Source organism: Bos indicus x Bos taurus, chromosome 21 (genome assembly GCF_003369695.1).
Source record: "Bos indicus x Bos taurus breed Angus x Brahman F1 hybrid chromosome 21, Bos_hybrid_MaternalHap_v2.0, whole genome shotgun sequence".
Classification (NCBI taxonomy): Eukaryota; Metazoa; Chordata; class Mammalia; order Artiodactyla; family Bovidae; genus Bos; species Bos indicus x Bos taurus.
Genome location: NC_040096.1, coordinates 6,809,700 through 6,828,900, shown reverse-complemented (window position 1 = coordinate 6,828,900; position 19,201 = coordinate 6,809,700). Strand labels below are relative to the sequence as shown.

The window sequence follows — 19,201 nt, the reverse complement described above, 5'->3', positions numbered from 1 at the left end:
ATGTGCTTAGTCGCTCAGTCATGTCCAACTCTTTGCAACCTCATGGACTGTAGCCCACCAGGCTCCTCTGTCCATGGGGATTCTCCAGGCAAGAGTACTGGAGTGGGTTGCCATGCCCTCCTCCAGGGGATCTTCCCAACCTGGGGACTGAATCCAGATCTCCTGCATTGCAGGCAGATCTGAGCCACCAGGGAAGCCTAAGGGCTGTCCCTCATTATCCAGCACCTGACCCTGGGGTGCTCAGGCAGGTGGAGTGGCCCAGAATGTGAGAGCCTGATGGAGGAGGTGGCCGGGGATGTGGGCTGTGGACTGGTTGGTTTTCATGTGAGGAACACGCTGTCAGACTAGTCTAGGAATTGGCTAGCCTTGGGAGGGGCATTCCCTTCAGGGTCAGCTGTCAAACCCCAGATGTCAAAGCACCAGATAACAGAAAAGACACGGATGATACACATCTCAACCTGAAGCACACGGCTCACTGGCCCTTGTGGGTGTGCACCCCAGCACTGGTGGCCTGGACATCCTTCACAGACAGGCACAGCCCTCATGTCACTCCCCAGCTGTGCCTTGAGTGGGGGACCTGGGACCACGCCCCAACAATGCCCAGCACCTGCTAGGCTGTGGGCCTTGAGAGACTCTGGGAGACAGAAGCGGGAGGTCATGGGGCACTGAGGGCCATGAGGAGGAGCTGTTGGGAGGAGGATCCAGGGCAGGGGTGTGTGTGTATGGAGGGACAGGAGGGAGGGGGTGGCATTCAAAGGCACAGGTGAGAAGTGGTGCCCCTGACTGGAATTACTGTGCCACATGGAAGAGACCAACTCAGGTGAAGGTGAGAGTAGATAACATGAGATTCTTAGGAGCCAGCATAATTCAAAGAATCGTACCTGGAGTTACCTAGAAGATTGTGCTGAGAAGAGTGATGTGGCATTGCTGGGTCCCACCCATGGCCAGGGGCTGGGCCGAAGAGTTGTCCGGACAGGCCAGAAGAAAAGGAAATAGAGCAGGATCTGCGAGAGAACAAGTTTCATTAGTTTTGTTAACTATCTTTAACCCTGTTGCATCTGTGGACTTAAATATTCACAAGCTAAAAGTTGAGAGCCACATCTGATTTGGTGGGAGTTTTTAGGACTTTAGGCCTGGGAGACAATATCTCAGGTAACCCTGAGAGAACTGCTTCTAGGAGGAGAGGGAGGATTCAGGTTATTCAGAGGCAGGTAGTCTGAACATCAAAAGATTATTATTCATTAAAGAAAACCAGATATCCCAAGTTAAGGAATTTAGCACTATTTTATGAACGGGAAGATGCAAGAGTCTGGGCTCACTGAAATCATTCCTTTGATATGCACCTCAGCTGTCAGGGCCAGTACACTCTTTTCATATCTTGAACTTACTTTCCTCGGGGCTCACCTTTCAGAGTGGCTGCAGTCTGATGGCCGCTAGATGGCAGGTATTCTTCCCTTTCTGAGTTCCCTCAAGGCTCACAAGCTCACCACCCATGGTGGCTGCAATTGCTGGTGACTACGATATCCTTGTTAACTGATAAGGCAGGAAGTATTCCATTTCTCACATCTCAAAGAACTACAGGAAGTGGCCTCCAGTGGAGTGTGCAAGGACAAGGTGTTATTGGGGCAGAAAACTGTAATCTATAGAGCCAACCTCAGACTGGTGACCCTCATACTCCAGGCTCAGACACACTTCCCACTGTGTCACTGAGAACAGGCAGAGGAAGGGGGCACCATTGCTGATCCAGGGGCCCAGATAGCCCGAGTGTTTTAGCCAGTGGCAGTGACCAGAGACGCGCCTGGCAGAGATGGGCCCAGTGCCTCCCTGAACACTGAGCTCACAGTGCCATGGTGACAGACACTGGCAGTCCATCCCTGGAAGGACTGACCTCTCATGAAGTCTCTCCTCTGCCAGTGGGCTCTTGCCCACCCAGTGTTCTGCTGGGCCTGAGGCTGAGCCTGAGGAGGTCCAGGTCCTGCCTACGATAGCTCTCAGCCTCACAGGGAGACAATTGACCGCTGGATCAAATGCTGGGATCTGAGTCAGAGTGGCCAACGCACATCAAAGGGTGCAGGGAGAGGCAGTTTAGGTTGAGGGTACAGCTGTGGAAAGGCTAGAGATTTTAGAGTGCTGAGAGAAGGGCTAGCAAATATTTTCTACAGAGTCGCATGTTATGCATTTTAGATTTTGCAGACTGTACAGTCCTCCTCCTGGGCTCTGTCTTTGCTGTACACAAGCAATTGCAGGAGACAGACTAAGAGGTATACGTGGCTTATTCCAAGTAAACTTTCATTATAATGACAGCCAGTGGGAAGGGACTGGCTGGTGGGCCATAGTTGGGCTTCCTTAGTGGCTCAGACAGTAAAGAATCTGCTTACAAAGTGGGAGACCTGGGTTCAATCCCTGTGTCGGGAAGATCCCTTGGAGGAGGAAATGGCAACCCACTTCAGTATTCTTGCCTGGAGAATTCCATGGACAGAGGAGCCTGGTGGGCTACAGTCCATGGGGTCACTTTCACTTTAGGAGCCCTGGTAGCTCAGATGGTAAAGAAAGTGCCTGCAAGCTGACTCCTGGCTTGGAGAGTTGGGGGCTCACAGGCAGGCCTGGGCGGTGTGCAAGAGAGGAACAGAGGGTTTGGTGAGCCAGGGATGCCTTTGAGCAGGGAAGCAGTAAAGGGAGGCCTTACTAGATAACAGTCTTCCAAAGGTTGCTTTAGCATTGGTGTGGCGACCAGTGGCTGCTGCAATGGGCCTGAAGCAGAACAGCAACCCTGAGGGTGGGGAAGAGGGGCAGACAGAAGAGCGTTTAAAGACAGAGAGTGACAGTCTCGGGCTGATTCTCAGGTTTCTGGCTTTTGTATGAATGGATGGGGCCACAAACATGGAGATGGAGCCTGTCAATTATGGGAGACTCTGTAGAAGGACAGTGCTGGCTTCCCACTGGGTGTCCCAGGGGACCCTATGGGGGAATGAATAGCAGTGAAGTGACCGTGGCTGCTCTCAGGCCTTCGGAGAGAGGGCTCCATTCCCTCGGGGCGTCTGCTGTCAGGGGACATTTATTCCTTTTCTCTTTGGTTACTTTTAAGATTTCCTCTTTATTCTTTTGTTTTTTAACCTATCTTTAAAAAATTATTTATTTGTAATAGAATAATTGCTTTACAATATTGTGTTGGTTTCTGCCAAACATCAACATGAATCAGCCGTAGGTATACATATGTCCCCTCCCTCTTGAACCTCCTTCCCACCTCTGACCCCTCTCTCCCCCCAGGTTGTCATAGAGCCCCAGTTTGAATTCCTTGAGTCATACAGGAAATTCACACTGGCTATGTATTTTACATATGGTAGTGTATATGTTTCCATGCTACTCTCTCCATTCATCATACCCTCTCCTTCCGCCCTGTCCCATATCTGTAACTGTTCTCTATGTCTTCATCTCCATTGCTGTCCTGCAATTAGCTTCATCAGTAACATCTTTCTAGATCCCATATATGTGCGTTAATATACAATATTTGCTTTTCTCTTTCTGACTTACTTCACTCTGTATAATAGGATCTAGGTTGATCCACCTCATTGGCACTGACTCAAATGCATTCCTTTTCATGACTAATATTCCATTGTATATATGTACCACAGCTTCTTTATCCATTCATGTGTTGATGGACATCTAGGTTGCTGCCATGTCCTTGTTGTTCAGTCAGTCGCTCAGTCTTGTCTGACTCTTTGTGACACCATGGACTGCAGCCAGTCGGCTTCCCTGTCCATCATCAACTCCCAGAGCTTGCTCAAACTCACATCCATTGAGTTGGTGATGTCATCCAACCATCTCATCCTCTGCCATCCCCTTCTCCTCCTTCCTTCAAACTTTCCCAGCATCAGATTCTTTTCAAATGAGTTGGCTCTTCACATGAGGTGGCCAAAGAATTGGAGCCTCAGTCTCAGCATCAGTCCATGTCCTAGCTATTGTGAACAGTGCTGTAATGAACGTTGGGGTACATGTGTCTTTTTCAGTTATGGTTTTCTCAGGGTATATGCCCAGTAATGGGATTGCTGGGTCATATGGTGGTTTTATCCCTAGGTTTTTAAGGAATCTCCATACTGTCTTCCATAGTGGCTGTATCAGTTTATATTCCCACCAACAGTGCAAGAGGGTTCCCTTTCCTCTACACCCTCTCCAGCACTTATTGGTTGTAGTTTTTTTTTTTTTTTTTTTTTAATAATGGCCATTCTGACTGGTGTGAGGTGATATCTCATTGTAGTTTAGATTTACATTTCTCTAACAACGAGCAATGTTGAACATCTTTTCATGTGTTTATTAGCTATCTGTATGTGTCTTCTTTGGAACAATGTCTTTCTAGATCTTTTCCCCCTTTTTTGATTGGGTTATTTGTTTTTCTGTTATTGAGTTGCATGAGCTACTTGTATATTTTGGAAATTAATCATTTTTCAGTTGTTTCATTTGCTATTATTTTCTCCCATTCTGAGTGCTGTCTTTTCACCTTGTTTATAGTTTCCTTTGCTGTAAAACAGCTTTTAAGTTTAATCAGGTCCCGCTTGCTTATTTTTATTTCCATTATTCTAGGAGGTATGTCATAGAGGATCTTGCTGTCATTTATGTCATAGAGTGTTTTGCCTTTGTTCTCCTCTCAGAGTTTTATGGTTTCTGGTCTTACATTAAGTCTTTAATCCATTTTGAGTTTATCTTTGTCTATGGTTTTAGGAAGTGTTCTAATTTCACTCTTTTTGTGCAGCTGTCCAGTTTTCCCAGCACCACTTATTGAAGAGACTACCTTTTCCCTGTTGTATATTCTTGCCTCCTTTGTCAAAGATAAGGTGTCCATAGATATGTGGGTTCATCTCTGGGCTTTCTATCTTGTTTCCATTGGTCTATATTTCTGTTTTTGTGCCAGTACCATACTGTCTTGATGACTTTAGCTTTGTAGTATAGTCTGAAGTCAGGAAGGTTGATTCCTTCAGCTTCATTCTTCTTTCTGAAGACTGCATTGGCTATTTGGAGTCTTCTGTGTTTCCATATGAATTGTGAAATTTTTTGTTCTAGTTTTGTGGAAAACGCCATTGGTAATTTGATATGAATTGCACTGAATCTGTAGATTGCATTTGGTAGTATAGTCATTTTCACAATATTGATTCTTCCAACCCAGGAACATCTTTCTGAAAGATTTCCTCTTCATTCTTGATTTTTTCAGTTTCACTGTGATTGTGAGGTATGGATTTCTTTCTACTGTTCACTATTCATAATGCCTTTTGATATGAGGACTCATGTCTTTCTACAATGCTTGGACCTTCTAAGTTGTTATCTCTTCCAATATGGTTCCTCTGGTATTTCTTCTGTTCTTGACTCTGGAGCCCCTGTTAGACAAAAAATGGACACCTTTCAAGGTATATTTCTCTTTCTTAACTTTCAAAAATTTCATTTAAAAAGGCCTTTGCTTCTCTATACTACCTCTGGGCTAAAATTCTTCAATCCTACCTTCCACTAATGAATCCTGTTTGATTCCTTTATCTCCAGAGTTTATTCAGTGTCTTGAATTTTTCTTTTTCATTTTTGACTTTGCTTATCAGTTCTGAGTTTTCTTGTTGTTTTTTCCTTTTCTATTTGATTTTGCCACATGACTTACCATTTCTTTAAAACGTATGTTACTCTTTGATTTATCTGTTTGAGAGTCCCCAAATAGCTGTGTAAAGGTCCAGCTTATATCTTCAACTGGCTGTGTGCAGACAGATATCCACCCATCACAGCCAAGGAGCTTGGTCTGCACAGATAAAACCACCCAGGACTCTTCAATGTGGTATGACCCTTCAACACACTGGGAAAGCCCAGATGATGTCATCATGAAGTGGCTTTTGTGATGTCAGAAGCACAGAATGCACTTGAGAGTGTTTATGAGGGAGGCACACCAGTTTTGAGAACTTGGCTTTGCTGAGTTGGACCCAACTGAAAGATAGCGGATCTGATTTCTTCTTGGGCCGAAGTTTGTTTATCCTGAATTCAGAGCCAATGGCCCTATTACCTTTGAACCGACTTAAGTATTTTTCCACATTTGGGCAGAGCTACTTACTGTTTGCCAAAAGAAGGTACAGCTTCATATTGTTGTGATTCTCTGAGGACAGGGGACTGTGCATCATTCATCTCTCCCTTCACCCTGCCTGGACTGCACTGCTCAATAAAAATTTAGTGGCTTATGTTGTAAAATGATGGTTTAACATATGAATCATGATATACATTTTATATATCAGCACTTACATTCAGATGGGTGTTGCAGCAGCCTTTGGAGCCTCTGTCCTGACTGAGCAGCATGGATGCAGCGATGCTGCTGATTGAATCGCTCTCAGGCCAGTGTAGAGGCCACAGTAGACTGCCCTCAGTTACCCTGTGGTCACATTTCACATGCATGCATTATACGTGTGTGTTTGTCCACTAGGTATATATAGAATAAAAGCAGAATATATCATAATATGCATGGATATATTACATGCTTATTTTGTAAAAAGCAATACTGGCAAAAACCATTAACACATCAAATCAACCCTGTTCCAACACTTACAACAGGCTCCCTTCTGTTTGTTGTTGTTTTTCAGTCACCCAGTCATGTCTGACTCTTTGCGACCTCGTGGACTGCAGCATGCCAGGCCTCCCTGTCCCTCACCATCTCCCGAAGTTTGCTCAAGTTAATGTCCATTGCATTGGTGATGCCATCCAGCCATCTCATCCTCTGATGCCCTCTTCTCCTTCTGCCCTCAATCTTTTCCAGCATTAGGGACTTTTCCAATGAGTTGGGTGTTTGCAACAGGTGACCAAAATACTGGAGCTTCAGCTTCAGTCCTCCCAATGAGTTTTCAGGGTTGATTTCCATTAAGAATGATTCAATCTCCTTGCTGCCCAAGGGATTTTCAGGAGTCTTCTCCAGCACCATAGCTTGAAGGCATCAATTCTTTGGTGTTCTGCCTTCTTTATAGTTCAGCTCTCACAATGATATGTGACCACTGGGAAGACCATAGCTTTGATTATACGGACCTTTGTCAGCAGAGTAATGTCTCTGCTCTTCAACACACTGTCTAGGTTTGTCATAGCTTTCCAGGAAAGAAGCAAACATTTTCTGATTTCCAGGCTGCAGTCACCATCCATAGTGCTTTTAGAGCCCAAAAAGAGAAAATCTGTCACTACTTCTACTTTTTCCCCTTCTATTTGCATGAAGTAATGGGGCCAGATGGCATGATCTTAGTTTTTTAATAAATATTTAGTCTTAAGCTGGCTCTTTCACTCTCCTCCTTCACCCTCATTAAGAGGCCCTTTAGTTCCTCTTTGCTTTCTGCCATTATAGCGGTATCATCTGCCTATCTGAGGTTGTTTGTTTCTCCCACCCATCTTGATTCCAGTTTGTAACTCATCCAGCCTGCCATTTCTCATGATGTGCTCAGTTCAGTTCAGTCCCTCAGTTGTGTCCAACTCTTTGTGACCCCATGGACTGCAGCATGCCAGGCTTCCCTGTCTATGACCAACTCCCGGAACTTGCTCAAACTCATGTCCATTGAGTCAGTGATGCCATCTAACCATCTCATCCTCTGTCATCCCCTTCTCCTCCTGCCTTCAATCTTTCCCAGGATCAGGGTCTTTTCCAATGAGTCAGCTCTTTGCATCAGGTGGCCAAGGTATTGGAGCTTCAGCTTCAGCATCAGTCCTTCCAATGAATATTCAGGACTGATTTCCTTTAGGATGGACTGGTTGGATCTCCTTGCAGTCCAAGGGACTCTCAAGAGTCTTCTCCAACACTACAGTTCAGAAGCATCAATTCTTCAGTGCTCAGCTTTCTTTATGGTCCAACTTTCACATACATACATGACTACTGGAAAAACCATAGCTTTGACTAGACAGACCTTTGTCGGCAAAGTAATGTCTCTGCTTTTTAATATGATGTGCTCAGCATATAGGTTAAACAAACAAGGTGACAACAGACAGCCCGGATGTACTCCTTTTTCAATCTTTAACAAATCAGTTGTTCCATACAGAGTTCCCTTTACTGTATCCCAATTTAATAAAATGGCATTTGGCTTCCAGAGAGGTTTCCAATCTTTCAGTATTTGATAGGTCAACAATTATAATCATATGTTGACTTTGCAATATATTCTTTTAATGATGTGTTAATACATAGCAATCTTTGGACAGAACTTCCAGAAACGCTGTTTTATAACTATCAACTGATGCCTTAAACCTAACCTCCGTGGTGAGAAAACCAATAGCTGGAGATATATCTTTAGCCAAAGGATTGCTGAAGGTGTGATTGGCACATATAGAGTTAAGTTAGAAATGAGACCCCAGAGACCTCTAAAACTTCTAAAGAGCACTTATACTGGATAAGTGGTTTGAGAGTGAAATTTTAAAGGGTATTTGGTCGTCTAAAGGCTCTGTGAAAATTCAGTCCCTAGAGAAGTTTATCATTCCTTGGGCCCTTGATGGAAGTTCTTACAGGGACACAGAGTCAAAAGTAGAAAGTCATTTGAAATTGGAAAGAGTGGGGAAAATTCAGGCAGTGGAAATGGAAGAGAAAAGGAGAGATGGATATAGGGAGAATAAATAAATAAATGCCAGCCTAAGAAGGAGACAGAAAGTGAGATAACAAGGTGGACAGCATGAATAAGAGAGAGAGAGGGAAGGAGAAACAGATAATGGAAGAAGCAGGAAGGAGCCTGCTGGAAGCTGGAGGGACGCTCCCGTTTCCCCCAAGCCTCACTTAAGGCGACTGCCATGTCTGCGCATGCGCTCTGTGTACTGGGCTGCAGTACTGGGCAGGTCCCCAGGCAGCCCTGCTAGTGTGCTGGGCCTTCTCATTGCTCTATCAGAAAGGGGTTTTTCCTTGGCTCGCCTGGGGTCTATCTGCCAAGGGACCCTTTGATTCACTGGGTCATTTACATTTTTCTTAGCGTGGTATGGGTTCCTCAGACCTGAGTATCTAGTCTTTTCCAAGGGAAATCTCAGTGTTCTAAGAAATTCCAGGAGGAAACTTTCTAATCTCTTGGTCATTTTTGAATGTTATACCCTGTAATGCTGAAGCTGCTTGGGATCTGAAAGCGGTTATTTTTGAGAAGGCTTCAGAGCCAAGGGAATGCCAGTGCCATAGTGTATGGGGCGGGGGGTGGGGGGCACGTGATAAGAGTGGTCCTGCTCACAGAGCCCCACAGGGAGCACTCCTGTCACACAAGAACCCGGCCAGGTATGGGGATTGTCCTGGCTGAGTCCACAAACCTTGTTGTGTGAAACTTTTATTCCAGAAACACCAGATGGTGGCACCACAACGAGCTTTACAAAATCCTCAGCAAACCAGGGACTTTCTCTTCCTCCTGAGTCTGTCACTCTCCTCTTTGAAAGATGAAAACGAAAGAAAACAGCTTCCAGATCACCATGGAAACCACCTGAAAACACCTGTCTCTGTTGGCAAGGGGTGGTTGACAAGGGGGAGAGTTTGAAAAACAGCCAACATCTTGTTCTCATGACTTACAGCTAGTTGTCCAAATATTTGTATCATTTAAGCCACATGCAAAAGACTCATTGAATTCAGAGTGCACTTTTCTTGTCCAGTATAAACATCTTCTGGTACAGTCCTGAACGGATCTGAAAAGAAACAAGTTATAACCAACAGAGAATAAGCATGCTCACTCGGGGCATGCCTGGGCTGGGAACCAGGGGTCCAGCCATACACAAGACGACCTGTTCTCTGGCCTGATGAAATTCACTTTCTAGATGGGAAAACAGGCATGACGTAAGTTTAAACGTTTACAAAATAGTGATAGGTTAGGACAAGTATCGAGGAGGGAAGGAAGATGGCTGTTGGGCTAGGGAGCCCACCTGAGATAGAATGCCGGGACCAGCTGTCTGCTGAATGATATTTCAGCTGTGACACAAAGGATGACAATGACCAGCCATGGGAATATCTGGAGGCAGGCGGGGACGTTGCAAAGGGAGGGAAAGACACCTGCAAAGGCCCAGGGGTGGTGTCGAGGGTAGAGGAGCCCAACAGAAAGGGGACTGTGGGCTGGTGTGTGTATGTGGATGCAGGTGGGAGAGGAGGACAGCAGGGGCCCCGATCACACTGGGCTTGAAATGCAAAAATTCCAGGGCTGAGTAGCTAGTGAAGGGTTTTCAGTGGGGAAGGCCAGGACTTATGTTTCTGAAGTCTTACTCTGATGAGGGTGTGAGAATGTACTGGAGTCAGGCGGGAGGGAGGTCGTCAGGAAGCTTTGGTGGGGTCCCGGGGTGAGGTCTGTGACATGCACAGTGGTGGCAGCGAGACAGGAGGCAGCAGACAGATCAGAGACTTAACCTGGAGGCAGAACAAATGGTGTTTGTGGTTGTGTTAACTGGGGATGGAAGCAAACATGAGGAGACAAGGATGACCCTGAGGTACTAATAGGCAGGGTCTGACACCAAGATGGGGAAGCCTCCAGAGTAAGAAGGCCGCTTGAGAGGAAGGAGACTGCAGCGTCCAGGTCTGAGGCCTTCAGTGGGCACTGCGGTGTGCCACGGACGCCCCTTACAGACTGCTTACCCCCAGCTTCCAGCAGCATCAGCAGACTCGCAGCTGAGCCCATCCTGGCCTCACCCTTAATGTAGGGGAACTGACTTTTGTGCAGTAACACTATTTTTATCTTTCTTGATATTCACAATAAAAAATTAAAATGAAAAAACAAAACAAAGGCCTTACTTCAGCTGTGGAGGACCGTCAACTTCAAGGCTCCTCGTGGGACCAGCTGAGCCCCTGTTATGATCACAGTAGAGTTCTTCATCTCCCTGTGCCCAGCCCAGCTTCTCTCAGTCCATCATGTGCCCAGGGGCACCTGCCATGAATATTCTGCCCACACATCTCCACACATCTCAGTTCCCAGAACCCAAACTAAGACAGTTAGTTCCAGGAACCAGAAATCCCAGGAATTTAAAATCCTATGGGATTTTAGAGCTTCATCACCTGCCAGCTATAAGGATGCCATGCCCTTGGCATCTGAGAAGGGTCATGATTAAAACATTGACTGGCGATGCAACATCTTGGTCATCTGAGAGAAACAGGGAAATAGAAATTGTAAGGCAAAGAAATTCAGTGACTGTTGCTGAGCATAATGGATGTGCTGGAGAAAGATCACAAAGATGCTGAGAATGATTAATCGTTAATTTACCTGCTGCACACGGGATCCAAGTTGACGTTGCTGCTGGGGCCCAGACTCTTCTCCTGGTCCTCCTTTTAGAGTGAGGGGGGATGGGGTTCATGCAATAAATGGAGTCCTGGTTTGAGTTTGGTTCACAGTGGGCCCAGTGGGCCCTTGAGGTCACCCAGTGATCATTTCCTGTCCCTGAATCTACAGCTGGAAAGGATGAAACCTGGTCCTTGGCCTGTGGGAGAGAGAACTGTTATGGGAGGACAGGTTATACTGTGAAACTGCCTCCCTCTCCCCAGGCAAGACAGGAAGTCAACGACAATATTGTGACCTGGTGAGACAGGAATATTTTAGTGAAACACTTAAAGACCCCGTCATATCCCCCAGTAAGTCAGTCTGGGGTTGGGTCCTGTCACATGACAATGAACCACCACAGTCGAAACCAAGAACGAGCCCCTAACTCACTGCTGTACGGATTAACAAGGTTCAGACACAAGACGTACGGCTGTTGAGCTGGGGATCACATTCTTTTCCATCCTTTTAGAAAGGAGACCCAGTTCACGTTCATGTGTGAGACACCAGTACCCACTTATGCTCAGTCTTTCCTGGGGCTATGTTAACTCTCCCACACTCTGATACAGCGTAGCCCCGAAAGGCCTGGACTGTACACATCTTCCACAGAATCCACACGGACCCACTGTGCCCATGACATTAAGTTAATCAGACCAGGTAAAGAAGAAGAGGCCCTAGTACAGCATCTGCCCTCTAGAGAGTATGAGATAAGCCCCAGGGAGAATCAAGCAGATATTACATCAGTGAAGTTTTCAGGAGTCCAGTGGTCTGGGGCATGTCAGGACATCCTCTCCAAGGAAAAGGGCGCTTGACGGAAACTTGCTTCCCTTTCCATTCAGAGTGGATTACAACAAGCAGCGAGCCTCTTTGGGGCTGGAGGCAGCCCAGGGAGAATCAGTCCCCGGCAGCAGGGCTGAGCGTAATGGGACTGGCCACATGAGCCAGGCCACATTTCAGAGCTGAGCTGGACAGTGGCTGCAGCGTGCTTCCCCTTCCCGTCCATTTTAAATAGGGAGTATCTAGAGTGGTGCTCCCAGGCCATCCCACCATTTTCTCTAGGGTGTTGAGAACTGGGTAGAGATAATCTCTCTTTTGAGTTCAGTACTCTTACAGTTGAGAGAGAAACTGCTTCAGAAGCTATACCTGAGGATCCATGGTGGGTCTGCACCTGCAGTTAACTTGGATGAGGCCATCCTGGACTGGGAGCCTGAACATGATGCTGAAGTAAGATGAGGCTTTGGGGGTAGGGTGGCAGAAGGGTGAATGCATTTTGCATAAGGAGGGGTGCTGGGAGCCGCGTGAGGAGCTCCGCCCGTGGCAAAGGTCATGAGGAAGGAGGCTCAGCATACGCAAAGGCGGGATCAAGCCTCAGGAGTCCCCCTGGAAATTCTCGAGCATCTACCCCCAAAACCAGAGTCTGCCTACATTCTGCTTTGTGCTCTCACCTACACCTCTGACTTTACGGGGGGCTGTCCCCCACTACCTCTCTCTGAAAAAAGAGTTAACTCCAGTTAATAATTCCTGGGTGTGACAGTGTTTCAACCTACAAACTCCTTTGGAAGTCCTCTAGCCTTCCTGAATAGGTTTTTCCGGCCACATGTGATTGTTCAGAGCCTCCCAACTGTGAGAGGCATGAGATGTTCTAAACTGTCTAAATACAGATTCCTTTGAGCAGTTAAAAGATTGATTAGAAATTGTATTGGTGAAGGGATTTTCACTTGTTGGGCCAATGTTTGCTGCTAAGTTTCCATATCCCTTACCTGCTGTGTCCCTGGCAGTGTATTGATTAATATAATTGGTGTAAGTAGTAGCTTTAATGTTTGTAACGTTGGACCCTTAATTCTTTTTCTTGTTATAGCCCACCACACCTTTGCCCTGTAGGAATGCAAATTTATCTAATGCTTTTGGAGGGTGGCGCCTGACTAATCACCTTTAGAGAAAAATAAGTTTTCTGAAGAAAGGGTCTTAAAATGTTAACAAGCCTCTGGGCCAGAAGATGATGCAAATCACCTAAACTTTTGCATATGATAAGTTTGCAGGAAGAAAGCCTGGCTTACTGCATGACTCTACCCCTTCCCCCATTATCCTCTATGCATAACTTAAGGTATAAAAACTACTTTGGAAAATAAAGTGCGGGCCTTGTTCAACAAAGCTTGGTCTCCCCATGTCATTCTTTCTCTCACCTTCTGGCTGAATTATTCAGCCTCTTTTCTCCACTGAATTTCCTTACTGAGCTATCCTTACTTAATCACTCTTTATATCCTTAATTAACTTTTAATTAAGCAGTTGTTTCCTGATCCTTGCCGACGCCGTCTCCGCTTCGAATTCCCTGGATCCACCGGGGCTGGACCCCGGCAGAGGGGTGTGTGTGTGTGTGACTCTTCCCTCAAATGGCCACAACAATCTTTCCCATCTTATGCACTCGTCCAGAACCTTTCCATTCTCTGAGCAAGAGGTGGACCCTTTGCACCTTCCCTTGAAGTTAGTGGGCCTTTGTGAGGATGGTGGAAGTGAGGTTGTGTAACTTTTGAGTTGTCATATGAGGGGACATAGTCCTCATGAGCGTCCCCATTGCTCAGGATGTTTGCCACTGAGACTCTGCCATCATACTTCAGGGTTGCTAAGCAGCCCTTTGGCAAGGCCGCTTATAGGTGTTCTGGTCAGCAGTCCTAGCTGAAGCTCTTAAGGCTGGCATCAGCTGCCAAATTTGCAAGTGCCTGAGTCTTCCGGGAGTCCCAGGCTCTACTTGTCCTCAGAGCCACCCCACATGATGCCATGCAGAGCAGAGGTGAGCCGTCGCACTGAATCTCCAGACTGGAACCCTTCTGAGGGGTCATCCCAGCCCCTGGGCTTCCCACGGAATTGCCTGCGCATGTGCAGAGGGCACGCATGAATGTGGAGGCTGAGAGAGAGGCCAGGGAGGAAGAGGCTAATTTGGGAGACCCCAGAGAGTCAGTGGTTGTAAAAGCCTTGAGTGGGTGACATGACCCAGGGAGAAAGGAGAGAGAGAGAAGGGGGTGTAGGACCGAGCTCTGGAGCACCTTGTCATCTAGAGAGCTGCCAGAGGAAGGGGAGCTAGGGAATGGAGGAGGGGAAGTCAGGAGAGGGGGGCATCCCAAAGGAGAGCGTTGCTGAAGATGTCTGCAGGTCATGCCCAGAAGGTCACTGGGGACCTGTCAAGAACAGCGTCTGTGCAGGGGGCAAAAGCCAGGGGAGAGGTCTGGAGAATAAATCAAAGTGTGGAGGTAGAGAGGGAGTGCAGAGAGGCAGTGGAAGCTCAGTTGCAGGTGTGAGGGCTGGCCTTCTGTGTGGTCAGCTGTTGGAGGAGGAGGCTTCAGATGCAGGCAGATTTGTGTCTAGAAGCAGAAACAAGGGCTTTTCCAAAAGTCTTTGCAGACGGCGAGCGCCACTGGAAAGGGTTTCAGTGCCATGCCTTCTAGCCTGTGTCCAGAGGGCAATCAGTAGACCCATAACGGAAGTCCTGACCTTTCCTTCTCGGAGTTCCTGTGGCTCTCTCTTACTCTCTCTTGTCCAGGACTCCAGGCTTGTCTGAGGGGCTGGGGGCGCCAGAGCAGGTCTTCCGCCCATTTGTGTTCTCGGTGGCTTCAGGAAGTGCTTGATTCCTAGTGGAAGCTCACCCAACACTTGCTGATTTCTTGCTTGTCAATTTCATTCTAACAGACTGGAATCTAAGCAGCTTATAAAGAAATTATATAGCATCAGAACTTTTACAGGTTAACCCACCAGAGAGATCGGAACTCTCAGGGCAAGGAGAGGGTTCTAACGGGTCCTGGAAGCAGGTGGCTGATGCTTCGTGGGAATTAATACAAACTACAGGTTTCTTGGTGATGGGGAAACTATGGGGAGTTAGCTACTGGTTAAACAAATGGTCTTTATTTTGTGAAACTTCTGGGTGTTGCTCCAACATTAAAAAGAGGCATTCTGTCTAATGAAGCTCTGGGGGAGCTCCTTCCCCTTGATGCCAGGAGGAGCCAGTTCCCCCAGGGGCAGGTGCTGTGACAGCCCTGCTCTGCATCAGGCCCAGCGGGGCTCCAGAGGTCCCTGCTGTGATGGTGTGATGCCTGTGCTGAGCCCGCAGCCTGGGAGGCCAGAAGGGCCAGGTCTGCCTCACACCCGCAGGAGGGGAGCTGTCAGAAGGATTAGGAGGGGGGCTAAGGGTTGAAAGGGCAAGGTTGTGGGGAGCAGGCACCCATTCTGGCATGACGGGGCCCCATGCAGAGGGGTCACTGCACCCCCATGGAGCCTGGGCGAATCCTCCAGCAAGGTGGCTGCTCTGTGTCAGACTCTCAGACTCACGGTACAGCTGTCAGACCTTCGTGTCTCCACCCAGGGTTCTGGAGGCGCACAGTGGAGGCCCAGGACTGAATGGTTTGCTAGCGCTCCCTTGGGGAGATGCTGCCACCCCGCCAGAACTGCCTTTCCCAGCGACCTCTGACAGTGTCCACAGCTGTGGCCGGCAGGTTGCGGTTCCTTGCAGCCAATCTCAGGCAAGCAGGGTGACCACTGCAGAAGGGAAGGACACAGCCTCCCTCCGCCAGCCCTCGAGGACTGGTTTTTGTCTTTTACTTCACAGACAGCTTAACGTTGTTATGGAAGAACATTTTATTAAACATATTCAACTCACTTCCAATGAAATGATTAATTTTTCATTTACAGTGGTGTCCAATGTTTGTTTTCTGCGCTTTTTTTGTCCTTTCAAACCAGCACCAAAAAGTAAAACAAAAATACCATGGGTACAGTACGTAAGTTAACTAATGGAAAATATATACATTTGACTCTGAAATGAAGAAAAGAGAACAAAGCAATGATATTATTGCCATTGAGGATCTTTCCCTGTGTTCTGATAATATCAAGCCATGGTCAACCGAGAGGGTTTCATTTGCACCAATGAAATAGCACCATAAGATTGTGAGAGTCTGTAGTTAGTGACACATTTGTGCAACCAAAAAGGTACAGTACTTGAGTGACAGTACAGGGTGTTGTTAATAAAGAAACATCGCTGTTGCAACGACAGGGTTTCATTGTCTTCTGTACAAAGTGGAGCAGGAATGCCATGACGGCTTCACCGAGATCAACCATTGTTTGTGCCGTGAACAGAAGGTGGGCTGGTGAATTTCAGAGCGACAGTGCCAGCAAGAGCTGCAAGAGCTCAGGAAAACCCTGAACTTTGGGGAACCAAAGGGATGTTTAATGATAACTGAATCGATCACTTGCATTTTGAGGGTGCGGGGCCCTTGCCAGGGGCGTCCAGTTGATACAGCCAGGGTGGCCAGTGGGGAGACTGAGAAGCACCAGGAAAAGGGCTCACCTCTGGGCCATGCACAGGCCTGCCCGGCTCAGGTGGGCCCGTGGTTCCCATACAGACAGCATGCAAGGCTGCCCTGACTTCTTGGCTGGCTGCCCTGATTCCGCTCCTCAGCCCCAGAGGCTGAGAGCTTTCCGTCCATCCACGGTAAAGCACAGTCCATCCGGGGCTGGGGGAAAACTAAGCCCTAGCTCCCCAAGGCTTTGAGGGCCTTGGGGGAGTCTGCTGACGGCCAAGCCGGAGCAGGGAGGACAGCGTTCTGCACAGGCCCTGGGCAGCCGCAGGAGCTCACCCCGCAGGTGGGCTGCCCCAGCCTGGCACCCTCCGGGGTCTTGCCATAGAGCACCTAAGGAGCTTTCTCAACACTTCTCACAGATTCAAGTGGAACTGAACAGATGCCCGGCCATCCGACCACTTCTCTGCCTCTGGGGTAGTAACAATCAGAAAGCAAAACAAGCCCGCAGGGCAGGCTGGACAGGGCAGAGTGTCTCTTTCTGATTTAAGCTGACTCCAAAGTTGTGACGTCAAAAACACAAACACAGATACATAAACACAGCACCAATAAATCAAGAAGCACTTGGAGATGATCCCACGGAGATTAGCCTAAGTAAGATCCCCTCTGAAATAAGGGAGGAGAGGGCGGGTTTTTCATGATAAAGTCCTTGAATAGAAGTACCCATCAAACACCCACCCAGCTGGCCAGCAGACCAGACCTCCCAGCATGTCGGGTCCCCTTCCCCCAGCTCCCTGGCGGGCAGGGTCCTACCTACCATCTTTGTGCTTTCACACACTCCTGTCATCTTCCTGCCTTCAGAGAGGGCCCAACTACGTTTTGAGGGGTAAGGTGACCATAGGAGGCAAACGCCTTCTTCAGGCTTTTCTGTCATCCTTGCCCCACTAAAGTGGGTCAGTAACGACAGACAGTGACTAACACTGCATGGTCTGGACCACAGGGGAGCGGGACGAGCACACAGCCATCCTGGGCAGGGGGCACTCCTCTGCCAGGCTGAGTGGTCCTGGAGGAAATCCGCCCCGTGTCAGGGTGAAGCACCAGGTCTGAGCCTGAGTCAGCGCTTCCAGGAAGGACCAACTTCAGATAGATGGCCAGGGTCAGCGCAGAGCCATCTCTAACGCGTGCAAAGCTTTGTGAAGTACTGGCTAGAGCAGAGGTCCCATGGAGCAAAGAGGGAGCGCCCCACCCTCACAAAGCTGCGCTGAGCTCACCTCTATGCAGGCAGCAAGCCCAAGGCTAGACCAGCACGTGCCTCCGCGCACAGCACCTTGAGGAGCGGCTCTCTGTCTCCCTGTGTGGGGGACTGCAGAGATCTGAAAACTAGCTGCGACCTCTAACCCAGACACTACTGGAACATTCTGCCCCATGTGGCTGCTGTGCAGAGCTACGTAGCCCTGGCATCCTTGGTGGTTCACACACACTCAGCCTCCCAGGGACAAGACCTCCGAGGAGAGACCCAGGACCTAGAGAGCACGTTCCCTGACCGGGCGCAGCGCCACGTGGCGTCCTGGTGGTGTCCGGGGAGCTCCGGCAGCTCCCCATCTCCAGAGAAGCCTCCTCCCATCCAGAGCATCACTGGCTTTGAGAATAAAGCCTGTTTTTAAAGGAAAGCATCTCATTTTTTTGGATATCCTCCCCCCGCCCCCCACCCCCACCCCACGGTACATGGAGCACTGGGAATTCAAACGTCAGAGGAAAAGTCAAGACAGGGGCGCCCGTGACGTCTCTCTTGACGACCGTCTGTCAGAGGTGTTCCCTTTGAGGTACGTGGAACTTAGAAATTACAATTATTTTGTGACTCATGCCTATTTTTTTTTCCTTATTGTAGAAAGCCATCCAGTGGCTGTTAACAATATATTAAGTATAAAAGCACTAAGCAAACGTCAAGTCCACTCTCAAGTTCTATGCAGTCGGATTCTCGGGACAGCCTCCTGGGTGAGCCACGGTGTGCCTTGGTGGGTCCCGGCCGCCCAGGACTGGTGGGCTCTCAGGTGGGTGGGCTTTCATCTAGCCATGTCGTCGGGACTCAGACCTCGCGTCGGAGCATCGCGGGACCACCGGGCTGCCTGTCAGGAGCTCGGCGGTGGGGGCGGCTGGCGCATCTTGTTCGCATAGAAGTCCCTGCACGTCTGGCAGCAGCGCTGGTACCACCGCATGTCCTGGCAGAGGTTCTTCTCTCGGATGACCCTGCAGTACACTGTCCATTGGTCCCGTGTGCATTTGTAGGTCAGGGCAGCTAAGGGGGTGGTGGAGAGAGAAAGACCAGGGGTTACCGGTGCCTGCGGATAACACTCCCAGGCCGCCCTCCCCTACGTGGACGCTGGAACCCTGCACAGACTGGGGGGACCATGCCCCTTCCAGGGCTGTAGCTTTCACAAGGGACACTCTGGGTCCAACCTGACCATTTCGGGGTTCGGTGCGAGGGCACTGCCACCCCTGCTTCTGAGCTGAATGGCATCCACAGTCGGTTTATGGGAGAGGATGCAATCTGTTGAAATTTATAAAACAGAAGGGCGCAGGGAGTGGACATCCAAGGGCCCACAAAAGCACACGGTCACAGCACAAGCAAGTGGCCTGAATCTCCCTGCTCTCGGTCATGCAGAGACACACTCCTGCCCGATCGAGGCCTCT

General features: G+C 48.5%; 1 protein-coding gene across 3 annotated transcripts in view; it reads right to left on the bottom strand.

The window, feature by feature from the left end:
* Positions 1 to 15,836: 15,836 nt before the first annotated feature.
* Positions 15,837 to 19,201, bottom strand: part of ADAMTS17 (ADAM metallopeptidase with thrombospondin type 1 motif 17) — a 406,748-nt gene continuing 403,383 nt past the window's right edge. For all 3 annotated transcript variants that reach the window (XM_027520979.1, XM_027520980.1, XM_027520981.1), the window contains exon 23: positions 15,837 to 18,806. In XM_027520979.1, coding sequence (XP_027376780.1) covers positions 18,640 to 18,806 — 167 coding nt within the window. In that variant the 3' untranslated portion in view covers positions 15,837 to 18,639. The remainder of the gene's footprint in view (positions 18,807 to 19,201) is intronic.